At 37.5% G+C, this 17,074-nt stretch overlaps 3 protein-coding genes across 5 annotated transcripts; 2 read left to right on the forward strand and 1 right to left on the reverse strand.

Annotated features, from left to right (window-relative positions):
- Positions 1-245: 245 nt before the first annotated feature.
- LOC108680935 lies at positions 246-10,643 on the reverse strand. 3 transcript variants are annotated; one of them, XM_047883717.1, is made up of 4 exons: positions 10,606-10,643; positions 3,111-3,184; positions 2,256-2,430; positions 246-782 (listed from the first exon to the last, which is right to left on the reverse strand). In XM_047883717.1, the coding sequence occupies exons 2-4, from the start codon at positions 3,169-3,171 to the stop codon at positions 542-544; spliced, it is 477 nt and encodes a 158-aa protein (XP_047739673.1). In that variant the 5' UTR covers positions 3,172-3,184; positions 10,606-10,643; the 3' UTR covers positions 246-541. The 3 variants fall into 3 exon arrangements, with proteins under 3 accessions (XP_047739673.1, XP_018025354.1, XP_018025356.1); XM_018169865.2 differs by lacking the exon at positions 10,606-10,643 and adding an exon at positions 4,227-4,296; XM_018169867.2 differs by lacking the exon at positions 10,606-10,643 and adding an exon at positions 3,969-4,047.
- On the forward strand, positions 5,714-9,098 carry LOC108680936. The gene is made up of 3 exons (XM_018169869.2): positions 5,714-5,995; positions 6,710-6,929; positions 8,479-9,098. The coding sequence occupies exons 1-3, from the start codon at positions 5,917-5,919 to the stop codon at positions 8,720-8,722; spliced, it is 543 nt and encodes a 180-aa protein (XP_018025358.1). The 5' UTR covers positions 5,714-5,916; the 3' UTR covers positions 8,723-9,098.
- Positions 10,644-11,457: 814 nt separating the features above from the next.
- On the forward strand, positions 11,458-13,480 carry LOC108680931. Its single transcript, XM_018169861.2, has 3 exons — positions 11,458-11,721; positions 12,067-12,238; positions 12,732-13,480. Exons 1-3 carry the CDS (start codon positions 11,643-11,645, stop codon positions 12,961-12,963), a joined length of 483 nt encoding a protein of 160 aa, XP_018025350.1. The 5' UTR covers positions 11,458-11,642; the 3' UTR covers positions 12,964-13,480.
- The last annotated feature ends 3,594 nt before the right edge of the window (positions 13,481-17,074 follow it).

Genomic DNA, 17,074 nt, shown 5'->3' on the forward strand with positions numbered 1-17,074 from the left:
TAATTTTCCAAGCGAAAACTAGATCAACTAAATTCTGCAATTAAAGACTCGATGATTATCCCCTTCTCCATTAGTGCAGAAATTTATTAACAGGTTAAAGCTGTAAAATACGTTTTCTTATGTTAGATTTTGTCCTGGACTAACGTACTATAGGTTTCAAGGGAGCGACATTTGACTGGTATTGGTTTATGTTGTGTTTTGATTGACGTTTCTCAACGGCATTACTCTGGAATAAAATTCGGATGTTCGAAATGCATTTTATTTGCCTTGAATTTGGTAGCGAAATGTTGAGATTTTCTTGTTGATTGAATTTTAATCTACTGCCTTGCCAATTTACCTTTCAACCGAAAATATGCGTTATTTCAAAATGTATGATTTTTTAGATTATCCGAGTAAATGTTGAATTACAATTACTCACTCTAAACGTCAAAAATGGACGATGAAACAATGTGTTTTAATGTAAATACATTCAATCAATTTAGACTTGGAATCGAAAATCGCTAGCCCACATTTTGCTCCATCAGTCTTTACCTTCCTTTAATCACCCGCACGTATTAGGGAACGTCGCCCCGGCCACACTACACAAGATGGACACAGAATATGTCGTCGACAAGTTAGTAGTCGTCATGATCATCGTGTACGTGGTAGTTACTGAAGTCCACACCGTCACCGCGAAGCGTCCTTTTCTTTCCCCGACGTGTTCCTCGGTCACCGCCGCGCGTGTCTGGACTACATGGGCGGCCTCAGACAGCGATCCGCTCAGTGCTGGGGCAGTGGGCAACCTGCCGAGAATTTGGTTACTGAGCGATCATTCTCCCGATCATGAAAATGTATTAAAGTACAAAGCTTAAAATGATTTTACCTCACTCGTCATCTTGAAACATTTATCAGTGTTGACCCACACAGTTTTTGCCGTGCCGTTGCCAGTTGAAAAATAATCAGGTATTGAGTTGGATGGATTAGGAACGCAGCTCGAAGGTTTGAAAACTAAATCCCATTTTCGACCCAGTCAACTTATATTAAACAGGAATGACACGTTACTATCCATTTACACGGAACAGATCTAGAATGCTAAGGAAGTTGCGGAGTGAATGCAGGAGTGTGTTGTCGCCACAGCGTCGCTTGTAGCCTAGTTTGAATCTTAATTTGCGCTTGGCATTTGCTTTGAAGTTAGATTTTCCTACATCGAGTTAATAATCTCTCTATGAACGATTGAAGGAGTTTTATATATATTTAATGATTCTTTACAGATCATTTAACCATAGAACATCCATTGAATTACGTTTCGACGAAAAATCGTGTTAGATCATTGGCTCTCGCTCGGCAAGGTAAAATAAAGAGGAATGAGTAGTAAATAATGGTTTTCCTAAATAACTTATACAAAAGTTCAAATTGTTAACAACAAATCTCGCTGTCCACGATTAAATGTTTTTATATTGATTAACAAATACATCACTAACAGGCTATTCGATTTCCATGAATGGCGGTCAATGCTGTAGGGTGTAGGAGCTTCTTTCTTTAATCCTTTTTTAATACTCTTTTTCCATGTGTGATAAAAATCTAGCTATAGGCTGGCGACGATAACAAATTATTGCCAAAAACAAATTTTGTAACAGCGGTTATTGCATTCCAAGTGATTCATCGGATTTAGCTAGAATGTTTTGAGTTTAATTTCTAAGGCACTGTGGGCTGAAGTTGGTTTTGTTTAGAAGCTGTGGGCTAAGTTGGTTTAGTTAGGACAGAACGACCCTACGTACAAGCTAATTCCTCCAGCCGGCCCTAGGCGGTCTAGCTTGAAGATTTTTTATTTTCACAAGTGCTGCATATTTTGGTCGTTTCAGCTGGAAAATGTCCTAGCCCATCAAAATTATTGATGCAACAATTGAAATCATTGTAGTGTAAAAGTAGTATTTCGTTATGTTAAAGAAGATTTGTTGTTAATTAGTTAAGCTCTCTTCTTTGGTTATTTTGTACTTCGGTGTTGTTTGAAGAAGTTATTAGCACGTCATAAGAATTACCGTGACAGAAAGTGGTCGTTGTTGTGCAATTTTATTTTCTTTATAGAATTTGTTCGATATTTCATAATTATTGAATTCCTTGTCCACTTGATAATTACTTTTAGGGAATTGTGAGTGAGTTAGTTTATTGTCAGTGTTTCTGTTGTAAGTGTATTCTGTGTTGTGTTGAAAGCTCGAGTCCAATGACGTGAGTTCAAGACAATACCTTGCAAAATGTAGTCGCTGTCGTGTACGAACCTTCCGTCATGAGGTAAGAGTTGTCCAAGGGATCTCTTCCTCCTGCCGCACGTGGTGGTGGCGAACGAAGTGTAGCAGGTGTAAGGGATGGTGGACGTGGTGGTGACGATCGAGAGGTGCGTGATGGTGCTCAGGGCACCTAGGAAACGGCCTCGCTCTTCATCCAGCTGTGCACCTGTTTCCATGTATAATTTAAAATCATTTGAAAGAAATTGCTGATTTAAATATGGTTGGATTATATATTCCTGATATCAAAGCACTAGGTGTACACTAAAGAATGGTTTATACTCTATTCAAAAACTGATGCAATTTTTGCCTATCCTGACCCAGTTCAGCCGGACAAAAGTGAGCATCAGTCAGTCTGCTGTCTACTTGAGCGGTTGTCACTTTAAGAATAATAAGACCCATTCTTTTTTCTGAGTACACGTTCATAACACTAAAACCATGTGGGAAAACTTCACTAAGTTGACGTAGGGTTTCTATATCATAGTAAACTTGATTGCAATTCTTGTGTGAGCGGTCAACGAAGACAGTCAGTCGATTTGCGAACATTGTTCCGAAATTTTTGCACTAACGGTGACATCGAAGAAATTCTGTACACATCATGCTTCACTTCACCCATTAATTGACGGAAAAACTTACAATTTCAAAATAGACACGATAAATAAGCAAATCAACATACTAATATCATATAACTGATTGCGTAGACGGCGAATTTACACAAATATAATCACATATATAATCTTCTTGTGGATTTAAATACTCGTAGTACTCGGGTTCTAGTTCCGTCTATATGAGATAAAACTTATGTCAAGTAATAGACAGCCTGGTTCTGGTTGAAAGTTCGGTTCTTACCTGAAAGTCTGAAGACAACAAAAGCCAACAAAACAGAAGGGAAGGCTCGTCTAGCAAGCATCTGGACTCGCTAGCTGCAAAAATGGAAGTATGAGTTATGATTTGTCCCAAATTATAAGATTTTCAGTCGTAAAGCGTATTTTTCTGTGCACCGGAATGCTGTTTGAACATCTGTTTAAATGTATGCAGTACTACCAACAATCTATATAGAGCGTACAACATGTGACACATCGCAAAAATCGTTCAAACACATAGGTACATATATCTACACGAACTAATTATCTTCCTGCGAGGTGGAATTAATAATGTGTGGACATTTATTACAAAGAATTGGCCGGTTATTCAGTAGATTAATTCGATCACGAATAACTATTTTGCTAATATGATGTAAAATTAGAGGTGCCAAATCTTTCCCGAGGGTTATATTCCCGCATCGTGTTTCCTCATTCATCGTTAGCGATGACAGTAGCTGGAGTTTCCAAAATTTCACTTTTCACACTTTGATAAAATTTTCATGCAATCTGCACCCAGCAGGCGGCTGAGACGCAACGATTCCACGAACGACGCTATTGCGACTGTATCGACTTCAGTCAGTGACAACGTTGATGTAAATATCATAAAATATGTAACTATGAAGACTGCTGGCCGTAACACAGGTAGCTGCAATACTGGTAAACTCAATACTGGCAGCCTCGATACAGGAATATTAATCACGCAGCCGCAACACTGGTAGCCGGAACGCTGAAAATCTCAATGCAGGTTGCCGCAACATGTGTATAGTCGCACCACATTCAGCCGATAAAAAAGTGAGCCGCAACAGGTAGCTTGTGAACAGATGCCCTCAACACTGGTACCCACCACGCAGGTAGCATCAAAACAAGTGCTCTCGACACAGGTTGCTGCTGAATAGGTGTACCGTCCTCTGCACTGGTACCCTTAAAACAGGTAGCTGCAAAACAGGTGCTCCCGACGCTGGGGCTCTCAATGCTGGTAGCCGCACAACAGGTGCTCTCAACACTTGGGCCCTCAATGCAGGTGGCGCCATTGCTGATGGACATAGGTTTTATAAGAACCAAATTTATCCATGACGTTAATGTCGTTACTGAGTTTGCTTACTTTTTAATGGGTCCTCTAGCTCCTGCTTCAGCTGGATAACTCTAAAGCCAGTTTCAGCACAGTGACATCTCTTAGGATGTCTTAGCACAAAAACAAGAGTTATTCTCTACAGGAAGAAACCATAAGCAATAATAAGGAAAGAGGCCGCGTAAGCTCATCAATTTTTCTGACTAGACATCGACAATAAAAAGTCAAAGTCGTTTTTTTCTGCTCATGCATAAGCGTATAAAAAAACAGCAAACTAGAAGATGAGAAAAATACATTGTTGCTTCTCGCAACAAGTTTCCTCCTCAGTTTTTCATTCTCGGCATTTAAATCGTTAAATCAGCGAGGGCAAAAAATGACTGAACAACGTATTGCTTGGGAGGGTATAAGTAGTGAGGACGACCGGCCTTTCACTATAGCATCACAGGAGCTTTCGATAAGTGACATTCAGATAATATCTGCGCACTTGAGTCGTTGTTTATCATAATATGCCGAAACAGACTGGTGCAGTCGTTCCGGATATAGTAATTCTATCACATAATTTATTTCTTGTTGATTGCGGTCGATGAATTTAAGAAATTTTTAATTTTATCTATCGATAGCGCTACTCAGAAATTCCTAAATTGTTTTATTGTCCAACAACGAATGGCGGCATAAAAAACACATGGAAAGGCCTGATTTGGATTACTTTTAAGTTCTTAACGCCATCTTTTGTCCAGGAAAAATCGTGGTTAAAAAATTGGTTAAATCTAGTAAGAAAGAAGATTATGAAATACTAACGAAGTAACTGTTCTAAACGTTCTTCTTCTTATTTTAGAACATAATTTAAGTTAGAAAATTGCATTGACACCAGGAAAATTTGTTCCCGTTTTCCCGTTTCCCCTGTAAATAGTTTCCCGTTTTCCTGTAATTGGCACGATTTTCTTATTTTGTCCTTTTCCATAGCCTAAAAAAAAATCAATTCAAAGTTTCAAAAATTGCAGTAAAATGAAATGTCAATGATAAACCCGTAGATTTTACGTTTCTTTCAACTTTCCTTCTATTCACTAAGTTTTCATTTTGAATTAGAATATTATTTCTTTTTAGTCAAAATATTCTAATATTTTGGTTCGATTTTTATCCAAGTTAATCTTATAGTATCGCGTATAATAATATGAAGTTGGGTGTTGCAGTCACAATCTTTTAACCGACTTGAAACTGAAGCCGAAAAACTTTCATCTATTTAATTTGAGCAAGTGCATTAATTGTGAACAATAATTTTGTCCCCTTGTTGTGTACAACTGTGACTTTTGTTAATTAAATAAAAGTACAATTAATTTAAGATCATCTTGATTAAATAATTAGATAGATAATTTTTTACAATGCTAATGAAACTTACTGCAACTTAATTCTGCAAAACATCCACATGTAACCGTTCAATCTCATGCGATGTTTTTAACTTGATCGCTATGCGCAATTTTGCTCTGGCTCGTCAGATTAACAAAAATATTGTAGAACATTTTTAATAATCGTTCAAACAAACATAGAGCCGCAAAAATATTCATAAATGAATATGTTTAACAGACATCCGTTTAATACCCAAGGAGTTACAGATACACCGAGCAGGATAACATATAGTCCGAAAAAAATTAACATTGAATAATCAGCTAGAGAATACACGCAAAAATTCCTGGGAACTCTAATAAAAAACTGTTAATTTTCGAAAATGAGGCGTCTGCCTTGGCTCCCATCTCTTCTCCTCATATCGCAAATCGTAGTAGCTATCGCGCATGGTTCTGTTGAAGGTAAGGTAATTGTTGCTCTTATTACTTAGAATTTTTGTAACCATGGTGAAGCTCATGCACGTACAGAGTGATATTATCAGCGGATTGGGTCTTATGAAATTATAGACAACTATGTTGTAATCTTCACTGTTATCGTAAATAGTTCTCGCTGTCGATGCTGACTGTTCGCTCCAGTTCTGGGCCGTGCTGACAAAGGTGACATCAGGCATTAATTTGTGAATTTTTCTATGGGTAAAAAGGCCTGAAGTGAAACTTTTAATTATTTTATTCAAGTTATTATTGCGTGTGTGAATCTTTCTATGTTTGGTTTCACTTGTTTTTTCGATGGCGGATCATTTGATTCGAACGCAATTTATGGCTTATTATTTCATCAGCATTTTTGTTTTGAATAGCCAATCGGAATTTTGTACAATAAAGCATTGCCGTTTAGTTAGTTTTTTTGTACTCTCTGAAGAGTTAAGGTCTAAATGCAAGAATTTTAAGAGGCATAAGATATTTTCAAGTCTTTTCTTACATAGCCGGTTAGAAAATGCTGAAAACAGTTGTTCATCATCCACTTGCCGTTCGCTGGGCGGCTTTAAAATTCTTGGTATGCTCTTTTCCTGACATTATTATTTGAATTATGGACTGATTTTAAGTTACTACTCGATTTTTCATGATAACGCCCACGAATTATACTCGAGTGGTGATATTATTTCAACCGATTTTAATCAGATTCATCGGGGAGTTCAGCGTTATCGCCCCGCACGGTATCACCGGACGACGCGCGCCTCATCGCGGCCATCAGCACGTGGACGCAGCTGAGTTTCGTCACGTCCATCACGACGGTGCCTCTGACGTGCAACAGAGCGGTTCAGGGTACCGTGGCGTGCAAGAAAAGACGCAGATATGGAGGCCGGAAATTCAGCCTCATGCCTCACCTCACTGACGGCAGGTAAACACAGTACATTACTATGATGGAAGTGCTGCGAATTTATCTTGGAATTTATCATATTTTCCAGTAATTTCTCGTCATTTCCTACTGTAGTCCGGAAAGAGACTGCGTGGGATATGACAAATTTGCTGATGCATCCCAACATGGAATTAACAATTGAAAACAATTTCAACCATTTAAAAACATCCCAATATAGAAATAGTTAAAAAATTAACTAGACTAAACATTCTATCACGAACTCTGTGACATCTATGGCTTTTGAAGTAGTTCCACAGTGCACATCCCCTATAGCGAAAAATGTTCAGTATAATTATCAGAGCTGGGCAGCGCTACTTTGAAATGTACGCTACCGCTACCGCTACATGCTCTAAATGTAGCGGGCGCTACCGCTATCGCCACAATTGCTGAAATGTAGCGCCGTTTGCGCTCCCGTTACTGAAAATGTAGAGGCCTCTATAGTAGCGGCCGCTACATGTAGCGCGCTACTGCCCACCTCTGGTAACAACTAACATGTTGACACTAGTAACAGGCTGAGGTTGACAACATTACACCGAAATCTTTCGTACAGTTTTATTCTGTAATTTATATTATATATGTATCATGCTTGTTTTTAAATAATATTTAATACTATTAAGTAAAATCTAAAGGCTTTATCTATAAATGTAGCGGTAGCTACATTTCGCTACTCGTATCGCTACTTAGATATGTAGCGACCGCTACCGCTACAATTGCTTAAATGTAGCGCCGCTACCGCTACCGCTATATGTAGCGCGCTATTGCCCACCTCTGATAATTATTGTATTTCACTTACGCTGCATGTTCATCAGTTTTGGGCTATACTTGTTACAGAACTTACGAGTACACATACCTACGTCTGACCGCAGTAATTGTCTTTACGTTTTTGATATGATAATCTAATTCGGCTTGGAGTATCACGGAAATACTAAGAACAGAATGCAAATGAATAGAAGATGTAAACTACTAAGAAAATAGTGTCCGAAAATTCTCATAGTGAAATTCACGAAATGGCGTTCGGAAAGAATATATTAAATTGGATTTCATAACTGAAAACTACCTGCACATGGCAATATATCGTAATGACTAGCATTGAAACCAGAAAAAGATTACAAATTACAATTAATAAAGTATGTCATAAACTAATCCAACCCAGTAAACCCTAACTAAATACAATTAAATAAACAGAAAAAACAGGGTGAGTTAGACATCTTGCAAGTGGATTAAAATCTTCGAGAAACTCTTTCCCTATTAGCCTATATGAGGCTGGGCAAAAAAAAAAGGTATCAGTGGTAAGATAATTTTATGACAACCTGTTTGTCATCATTTTATTTCTTATTCCAGAACGATAATTTTTACGTTAAATAAGCTTTTGGAATAGCTTATTTTACAATTCAAGTTGTCTCGGTTCACTATAGAATGTAAAAACCATTTAATTTGTTATTTTTATGTACATTAACAGTTCTTCTGTCATTTCGACCCAATTGACAATAAAGAATTGATTTATTTAAATATAATTTGTTAACATTTGCAGCTCGGCGCCAGCCGTGGACGGTTCAATGAACTTAGACGCGTCACCCGCCGCCCTAGACGACTTAGGAGCGATCACGGAAGACAAAAATGACGAAGAAAGATCTGGGCGACTCGCCCTGACTGTGTGGCGATCGTTCACCTCCACCTACACGATGATCATGACCTCCACCAACAATGCAGTGACTTTCTCCGTGTCTATCGCGTGCACGATTCAAGGGGCGAGCTTCCCTGCTCCATGCGGGTGATCTCCTTAACGATGCACCTTTATTTATTCGGCTATCTTTGCTGTTCATTCCGATCCGTATGAAATATCTGTTATTTGCTGCTAATTTGAATTAATTCATATTAGTATCAGTTATTGATTCCCGTTCCCGTGATGTTCGCGAATCATGCAAATATGGAAATTTCAGTATCTATCGGTTTTGCGGATGTTTTACTAAAAATTTAAAGGTAGTCACGATTCAAATGTTGATTAAAATCAAATGTAAAATTATTTTCCTACATTTACTTATTAATGCATCGTTTAACGCATTTAGAATGTTTCAATATAGTAATTAATGTTATTTATTTAGCGATAGTTTTTTGATTGAGGGTCAAAAATAATATAACAGTATAACGGCTGCAGTGCATTTTATAACCTTCAATAATTTTGTAAGCTGCAGATAGGTGATAGTTTTTTCATTGACACTTCCGATTAACTAATAGACATGAAATGCAGTGCAAAAAATATATCCCTGCAAAATACGGTTCCCAAACAAAGCAATGAAGACAAGACTACCAGAGGAAAGAGTACAAAAAGTCAGTATAAGAGTTATAATTAAACTTAAATACTTTTATACTGATATTTGAACATCGTAATTCCTCTTCTAATTTTAATTACAAGATAATAGTGTACTTATTGCGCCAGAGCACTCATTAATTTGAAATATGGTGCTGTCCAATTGCCATAAATTGTCCTGCTGTCGTTAGAAATTATTGGTTTGAGCGATTACCACTCATTTTGCTAAAAAAACTCATATATAAGAACGGAAATAATTAAGTAGTAAAAAAATGCCTTATAGAAGTAAGCTAACAGAATAAACGCTGACATCCTAACTACGGTAAACAACGTATCCAGAATAACAACGGGCAACAATGAATTTAAGGTTTATTAATTATTTTTTGAATTTATAGAGTATTTTGAGAATTTCATGCATGCATTAAGTTTTTATCAAATACATAAAGTTTTCACGAGAAAAATTCGTCATTTGCTCAATCGTGTCACAGCTTATTGACAACAGAATGCCTGTGTATGATGCATCCTGATAGGCAAAATTGGGTCAAGATGATACACACAAGGTTAGTAATCACATCTTAATTTAAATCGCAGATAATCCGCTGCACATCAAACTCAGCTAAAAAATGTATGAACACTTGAAGGTGAAATTTTCTTGGTAATTTCTAATGTTTCATTGAAGAGATATTCTTGAATTGAGAAATTTCTTCTTCATGTTTAGAAAAATTTCTGGCTGGTATCAACGGCTTCAATATTATTGATTCATTCGGCAAGAAATCGACGCTAGGGCAACACGAAAACCAGGATATTGAAATGGAAACATAACAAGTGGCTACTTTTGGATATGATGAAAAATGGCGATAAACATGAAAGTTGAGAAAAAAATATTATCCGACTTCTTAACTTGCTGGTTTTATGATCAGAAACGTTTGAGCTCGCCAAATAGTTGAATGATAGATGTCACGTGCTGAGCAAGAAATGGCGGATAAATTCAAAATGGTTTCAAAAATTCACCACACCTGTTTACTAAGTTGTTTAAATCGTACAAAAAATTACAACTGAGTTACAGTGACTTGAAATATTTACGTGCAGTAGAAAACTGGGAGCTTATTTGAAAGCAGAGTCAAAAACTGGCTCAGACGAACATATATAGTTGCGTTTTGGAAGCGACTAAAAAGCACTTTTTAGAAGGGTGACTGGTGTTCTTTGCCCATTGTAAAGAATTTTTTTATGAATATATTAATATTATTATTGATTATTCACCCTCCTGTACACTCGCATATTCAACTGATTAGTATAACAATATTTGATTTTAAATTCGTCTAGGTACATTCAACACATCGTCTATTTTACCTGGCACAGAAGTACTGCACTAATATCCACGACAGGTCAGAGGACGCAGCTTCAAGCCCAGGAGCGAGCGAAATCTAGGCGGTACTTTTGGATCTAGTTCATGGGTTTGCAGCCCATGCAGGAAGAATATTATGAAATGGCTTTGAATTTCTCGAACCAGGAAATTGAGATGATTTAATGCCGCGTTATAAGGCTGATAATGGCTTTAAAAGACGATCCTCCGAACTCAGTTTACATTTGAAGCTGATAGCTAGCCAAGATAAAGGACCGATGTCGAGAACGTTTATTATTTTTTCTAACTTCTCTTAGGTGGAGCTAACTCTACAGAAGTATTTTAGACATCTATGGAGTTGAATTTGTTGCAGTAATATCCACAGCACATGTACAGTAATGCCAGCGAAACTATTAAGCGTATTTACGTAGATTATGTATTTGATGTCAGAATGTTCACGTCTTCACGAACATTCCGTGAGCATGATCCGGGCATAAACACTGCGGTCTGAATTAACCAGAAAATATAAATCCAACTAAAAAACTTTCAATAGAATTTTTAACATTTTTTTTCAACAAAATATTTCGTGCAATATAGAGCTTTTTTCGTAATTAGTGTCGTCCTATCCAGCTTCATCAATGAATCAGGAGTTGACTCCTATCCTTGTTGACTCCTATCCCTGTTGACTCCTATCCCTGTTGACTCCTATCCCTGTTGACTCCTATCCCTGTTGACTCCTATCCCTGTTGACTCCTATTCCTGTTGACTCTTATCCCTGTTGACTCCTATCCCTGTTGCCTCCTATCCCTGTTGACTCCTATCCCTGTTGACTCCTATCCTGTTTACTCTTATCCCTGTTGACTCAAAATTACTTAGGATACTTCGAGTGAGATGCTCAGTCTGGTAATGCCATCCTGATACCTACTGCTACTTGAAGAAGAATTAATTTATCAATGATGAACCTTTCCATCATTGTCAAAATATCATTATCAGATTTCAGGGCTAATAATAATCTCAATAATATTTAAATTAAGCAATTAACACGATGGTGGGTGCAAAGGGGAGGAAGTTGTTGGCTGTGGCAGTGAGCCTCATGGCGCTGCTAATCACCTGCTCAGCTGAAGGTAATGAGCATTAATACCTTCAATAAGTATTAACCAAAAAGTATTAACTATAAAATTTACCTTAATTTGTAAGTGTTGCATTGCCAGCCAAATTTTGAATCTTAATTACTTGTATTAATTATTACCTGAAATCACTTACGGCTCATAAATATTTACATCATTAATTATAATTTTGTTATTAAAATCAAATGTTATGATTAAAAATTTTATGATGTGATTAAATTCTTCTTCGTTATAAAAATGGATTAAATTATTACCAAACAAAATTAATCAATTTTGTCTCATTTAAAATTTTTTATTACGATTTCGCAATCGATTTTTACGGAATGTGTGTTTTTCCTGTAGACGGCGATCGTCGTGATGACGCGCGTATCATAGCAGTCGTGAGCACATGGACGCAGCTGTCGTTCGTCACCAGCACCACCACCAAGCCGTACACCTGCGCCAGACTACAGAACACGGCCGCGTGCAGGAAACGAAGAAGCTACAGGAAAGCTCTCGAGCTTCCAAAATCTGGGTACGTAACGAGCGCCATAGAGGCTTATGTGCGTTCGTCGAAAATCATTTCGTATGTCGTGTTTCTTTGAAGCATTTCCTGCACTGAGAAAAAGTGAGAGAAGTTGTCCAAATAGTAATGCACTTAATGCCCATGGTTGGGCTATATTAAACTTGTTTTTCACAGCAAAAGAACAAATCAGTGTAACATGTAAAAAGTGTGGCGTTATTGGGGTAATATGACCATTCATTTTTCTTGGTGTATGGTGCGAATTGCATGGTTTCTCTCCCCAACTATTGTTGCGGCACTGAAACATTCAATGGATGTATACAAATTCATTCATACACGCCAGACTATGCAAAGTGAATTAAATAAATTCAAATATAATATTCTAGTTGAATAGTCACGTGCAACATTTGCCAGTCAGAATTAAATACTAGTGCCATGTCTTATTGTGCATGTGCTTTCCTGCATGAATAAAAAGTTGGCACAAATAAACAAAAATTTCCCATAGGTCTATTGACGACATCGGAGCATCACTCACTGATCCTCGTATGCACGCAAATGCGGACACCGACGCCAACGAAGGATCCCGGGACCCTAAGCTGGCTTTGACTTTATGGCAGTCCTTCACTTCCACCTACACAATGCTCATGACTTCAACCGACACGGCCAGGACTTTTTCAGTATCTTTCTTCTGCAGTATCGTCGGCGGTAACTTCCCTCCTGCGTGTGCAGGCAAATGATTCACTAATTTTTGGTTTTGTCTACATATTCGTTGCTTCCATTTGTGGTGAAGAAGAAAAAGCTCAGCAATTGTTTCCAATTTGGAATTGAAATGTGACTTGATTGTATTTCGCTTGAATCCTGTTAACCTGAAGAAGGACAAAACGTCTTCACGAACCAGAAAAATATTTAAACTTTCAAATGTTACGAGTACCTTGATTCTTTCATCTGTAAATGAAGTGATATTTTAAGGTATCGATATATGCTATGTATTATGGAGTCGTTTATTCAATAATATCTGCACCGTAATAAACGGTATTCTCTTTACACCTATATGTCCATCTTCTATGTGTCCATCTCTAGGTAAAAATGTCACCTAGATATTACAGATGCAAAACAGAATCGTAAAATGCGTAATTATATTTGCTTTGGAGCATTGCAATGAAAGAGCAAAAATTGAAATGCATTTGTAGCCCTAAATATAATGCGAGAATCATCATGTACTGCTTATTTCAATTTTTACCGTTTTTTCTCCGTTTATCCGCCTGACTTACTGAAATGACTTGAAAAATGACAAGCGTGTGCAATTCATCCATAAAAAACACAATTGAAATTTTCATTTCACCTAGTTGGCCAGAATCCTAAAGTACCTACAACGAACAAATAGAACAGTTGAAAATAGTTTCCCGCGACGAACATTTGCCACAAAATGAGCTAAAATCAAGGAATAGTAAAAAAAAAAAATCATTGGAGAGACGAAAAAAGCAGATTCTATTTATTTATTTATTTTTACCGACATTTCGAGGAAAGTGTATTTATAGTGCTTCAGCAGATTTCAAGTTTCTTTCTCTAAGAGCAAATTCTTTCTTTTTTATTTAATTTGATTATTTTTACAGGTACTTGATTTCATTTTTTTCACGTAATGTGGCTTCCGTATAGAATTTAAGGCTTCCTCTGTAAGTAAGATTCGTGTAAAATTTGTCGTGTGAAAAGGCCATTACAAAAGTATAGTTAATTGAGAGGGTTACAATGAAATATCGGCATATTCAATATTAAACTGGGAAATAAATGCACATATTAAGTTTAAAAATTAACTGGTTCAGAAAAAGGCAAGCTGAACACAAATAAAGTTAAACATTTATCCTTCCACATCAAGTCAACTTCCTACTTCAGCAGAAACGTGTATCCGATGAGAAATAAGGAATTCGAACCACGAATACTATAAATTTAAATCAAAAACAGTTCAAAAATTCAATTAAGGTGGTGCGCCTGTGGTAGCACGAATAGGTCTCTATCAAGTTTGTTACCGTTTCATCTGTAGTGCTGCACAGAGTCAAGTGGTCATACTGCACATGCCCTCGTTCTTTTTCAATAACTTCAAACAATGCTTGGAAATCAGCATAGCAGTGGACTTAATAACAGCCGTCCTTCGGAATAATTACGTTGGCCGTGACCTTGCCGTACGTGCTGGTTACCGTACCGACGATAATTACTCGATAATTTATATTTTAATTGGCGGCTGTATAATCGATCTACATCTCGATGCCTCTTGCGTTGTGTCACGGCTAAATCACAGCCGTAGTGTTAAAGTTGGCAGGGCATAAATATGGCGATATCGTGCTGATGCTTGAAGATTGTTGACGCTGTTATACTGTTAGGAAATTATGAAGGACTTGCACAATCAGACAAATAAATTCAGATATGAACCCAATTCGAATTTATTGAAGTTTATTTAAATGTATGCAATGAAACGCTTAGGTCAGCACCGTTCGGTAAAGTCGAATGACGACAGGCATCCGGAAATTTCTATAGTGAAGTATATGTATATATACTATATACAATTTATATAGTATAAATAATTCGTTTCAATTATTTATATAGTATAAATAATTCGTTTCGCAGACAAATAAATTCAGATATGAACCCAATTCGAATTTATTGAAGTTTATTTAAATGTATGCAATGAAACGCTTAGGTCAGCACCGTTCGGTAAAGTCGAATGACGACAGGCATCCGGAAATTTCTATAGTGAAGTATATGTATATATACTATATACAATTTATATAGTATAAATAATTCGTTTCAATGAAGTTCAAAGACGATGGTCGCAAAAAATGTTCCGGTGGATAAAGAAAAAATCCTCCAACTCGAATCCAGGGGATTCCCCGATACTGAAAGTTAAAAATGTACGATTTACTAATCGAATGAAAAGTACTACCTAAATAATGGCTGACTCAAAATTATAGAATAGAAGTGTCGGCACTGAAGAAATAGGCCCATGGCCTGTTGTCGATTATTGTACTTTTCGTGACTTGATTCACAAGGGATCCGGCCTTTGGAACCCGATCTTTCCAAGTAAAGGACAGAAATTTAAAAGAGAATGTTCAAAGACGTGCAACAAGGATAATTCCAGGCTTGAAGGGCAAGTCCTATGAAGAAAGATTGAAGATTATGAAGCTTCCAAGCCTCAGTTATCGACGTCTGCGTGGGGACCTCATTGAAGTATACAAGTATACTCATGGTCTATACAAGGTCCCTGAAGGGTTACTAGAATTTAAAACTGGTGGAAGTCTAGTAGCTACTTCAAACTATCGCCAGTCATGAAAAGATCCGGGAAAATAACACGATATTAGATCTTCTGTGAACAAGGCACGAAAAGGAAAAGAATCGGCGACAGGCCACATCAGGCCTACACTTCAGTGCCGACATCACTATGTTATGTTATGTTATGTTAAGTAATAATGTCACTAGAATGCTTGAATCGCAGATTCACTAGAAATTTAAAAGCGAAGAAAACTCCACAAAAATTCAGCATTTCTCTATTGAAAACGTTTCGGAGACCAGCTCCGAAAAGACAAAAGAGGAAAAGCTCCAAAAGTCTTTTCGGAAAAGTCTTTCGCTTTCGAAAAGCTCCGTCTGTCCAGCTCCAAAAAGACAAAAAAGACGCACTCGGAGACCAGCTCCGAGTGCGCTTGGACAAAAGCAGGATGTGTGGTGTCAGCGGCATTTGCGGTGCCTGAAGGGTGTGTGTGGATAAATGAGTGAGACGTTATCCAAATAGCAATGCACTTGTGGTTGTGTTCATTAACCGAAATTTCTTGCAATAAGGGCAAATTAATGCATTATTATCATTCAAAATTAGAATAATTTTTTAGAAGGTTACAATGAATTTAGAAAATTTCGTGAGTTGGAGTTGCGACTGTCGTAAAAAGAAATAAATTTGTTTACAGAGAACTAGAAAAATGGTTGGCTTGTCAACCTCAATATAATTTTGACTCAAAAAGACATTAAGATACTGTTTTAAGTGAATGATCATAAAACTCTTAGATATGAATATCAACATTTGCTTGTAAATTATAGCACAAAAGGTAATTTACATTTTTATCCCAAAAGCACCGTTTAGACTTTAGCACGATCACACATTATGCCTATGTTAAATTTTTTGCAATATTCTATCACAGTTCACCGTGTTGTAAGTAAATTAATAGTTTTATATTGCTTCGGCACACTCAAAACTTGTACTTAACTCCATTTATTTTGATAATACCACCGCTAGAGTTACGTTATCATATCAGCACTTACGCCACTCGTAAGTCGATTTTGCGTACTTACGAAGTTTTGATAATACGGCCCCTAAACTGTAAACACTGGGCCACCCTGCCCATTAACCCCCTAAAAACTCAGCCTCAGAGCTAGAAGCCACAGACTACGCTGAAACACCGTAAGCCAGACCCGCGACGGACTGAAAACGCACACGCAGCGCCCAACTCAACTTGAGGTTTGCCACGAACGCTGACGCGACGAAGCAGGCCCGCGTAGACTAAATATCTCCAGCAGACTCGGAGAGAAATACAACAAGGGCTCCGGAGGTAACGTGGTCAGTGCTACCAAGCAGGCCCACCGGCGTACCTTTAACAAAAGGGACATGTTCAATGTCAGGCTGTAGGTGCTGCAGCGCCAGGGCGTTTAAGCGAGCAGACCGTTGGGGCACTGACACTATCAACCAGCACATCAGGGACAATCATGCCGCAACAGTCCCTTTTCACACATATAATTTCAACATTACCTGCATACAAACAGCTCAATATAATAATATAAATCACATCAATAACACACCTAGTCAATTCAATC

Source organism: Hyalella azteca, unplaced genomic scaffold (assembly GCF_000764305.2).
Source record: "Hyalella azteca isolate HAZT.00-mixed unplaced genomic scaffold, Hazt_2.0.2 contig13505, whole genome shotgun sequence".
Classification (NCBI taxonomy): Eukaryota; Metazoa; Arthropoda; class Malacostraca; order Amphipoda; family Hyalellidae; genus Hyalella; species Hyalella azteca.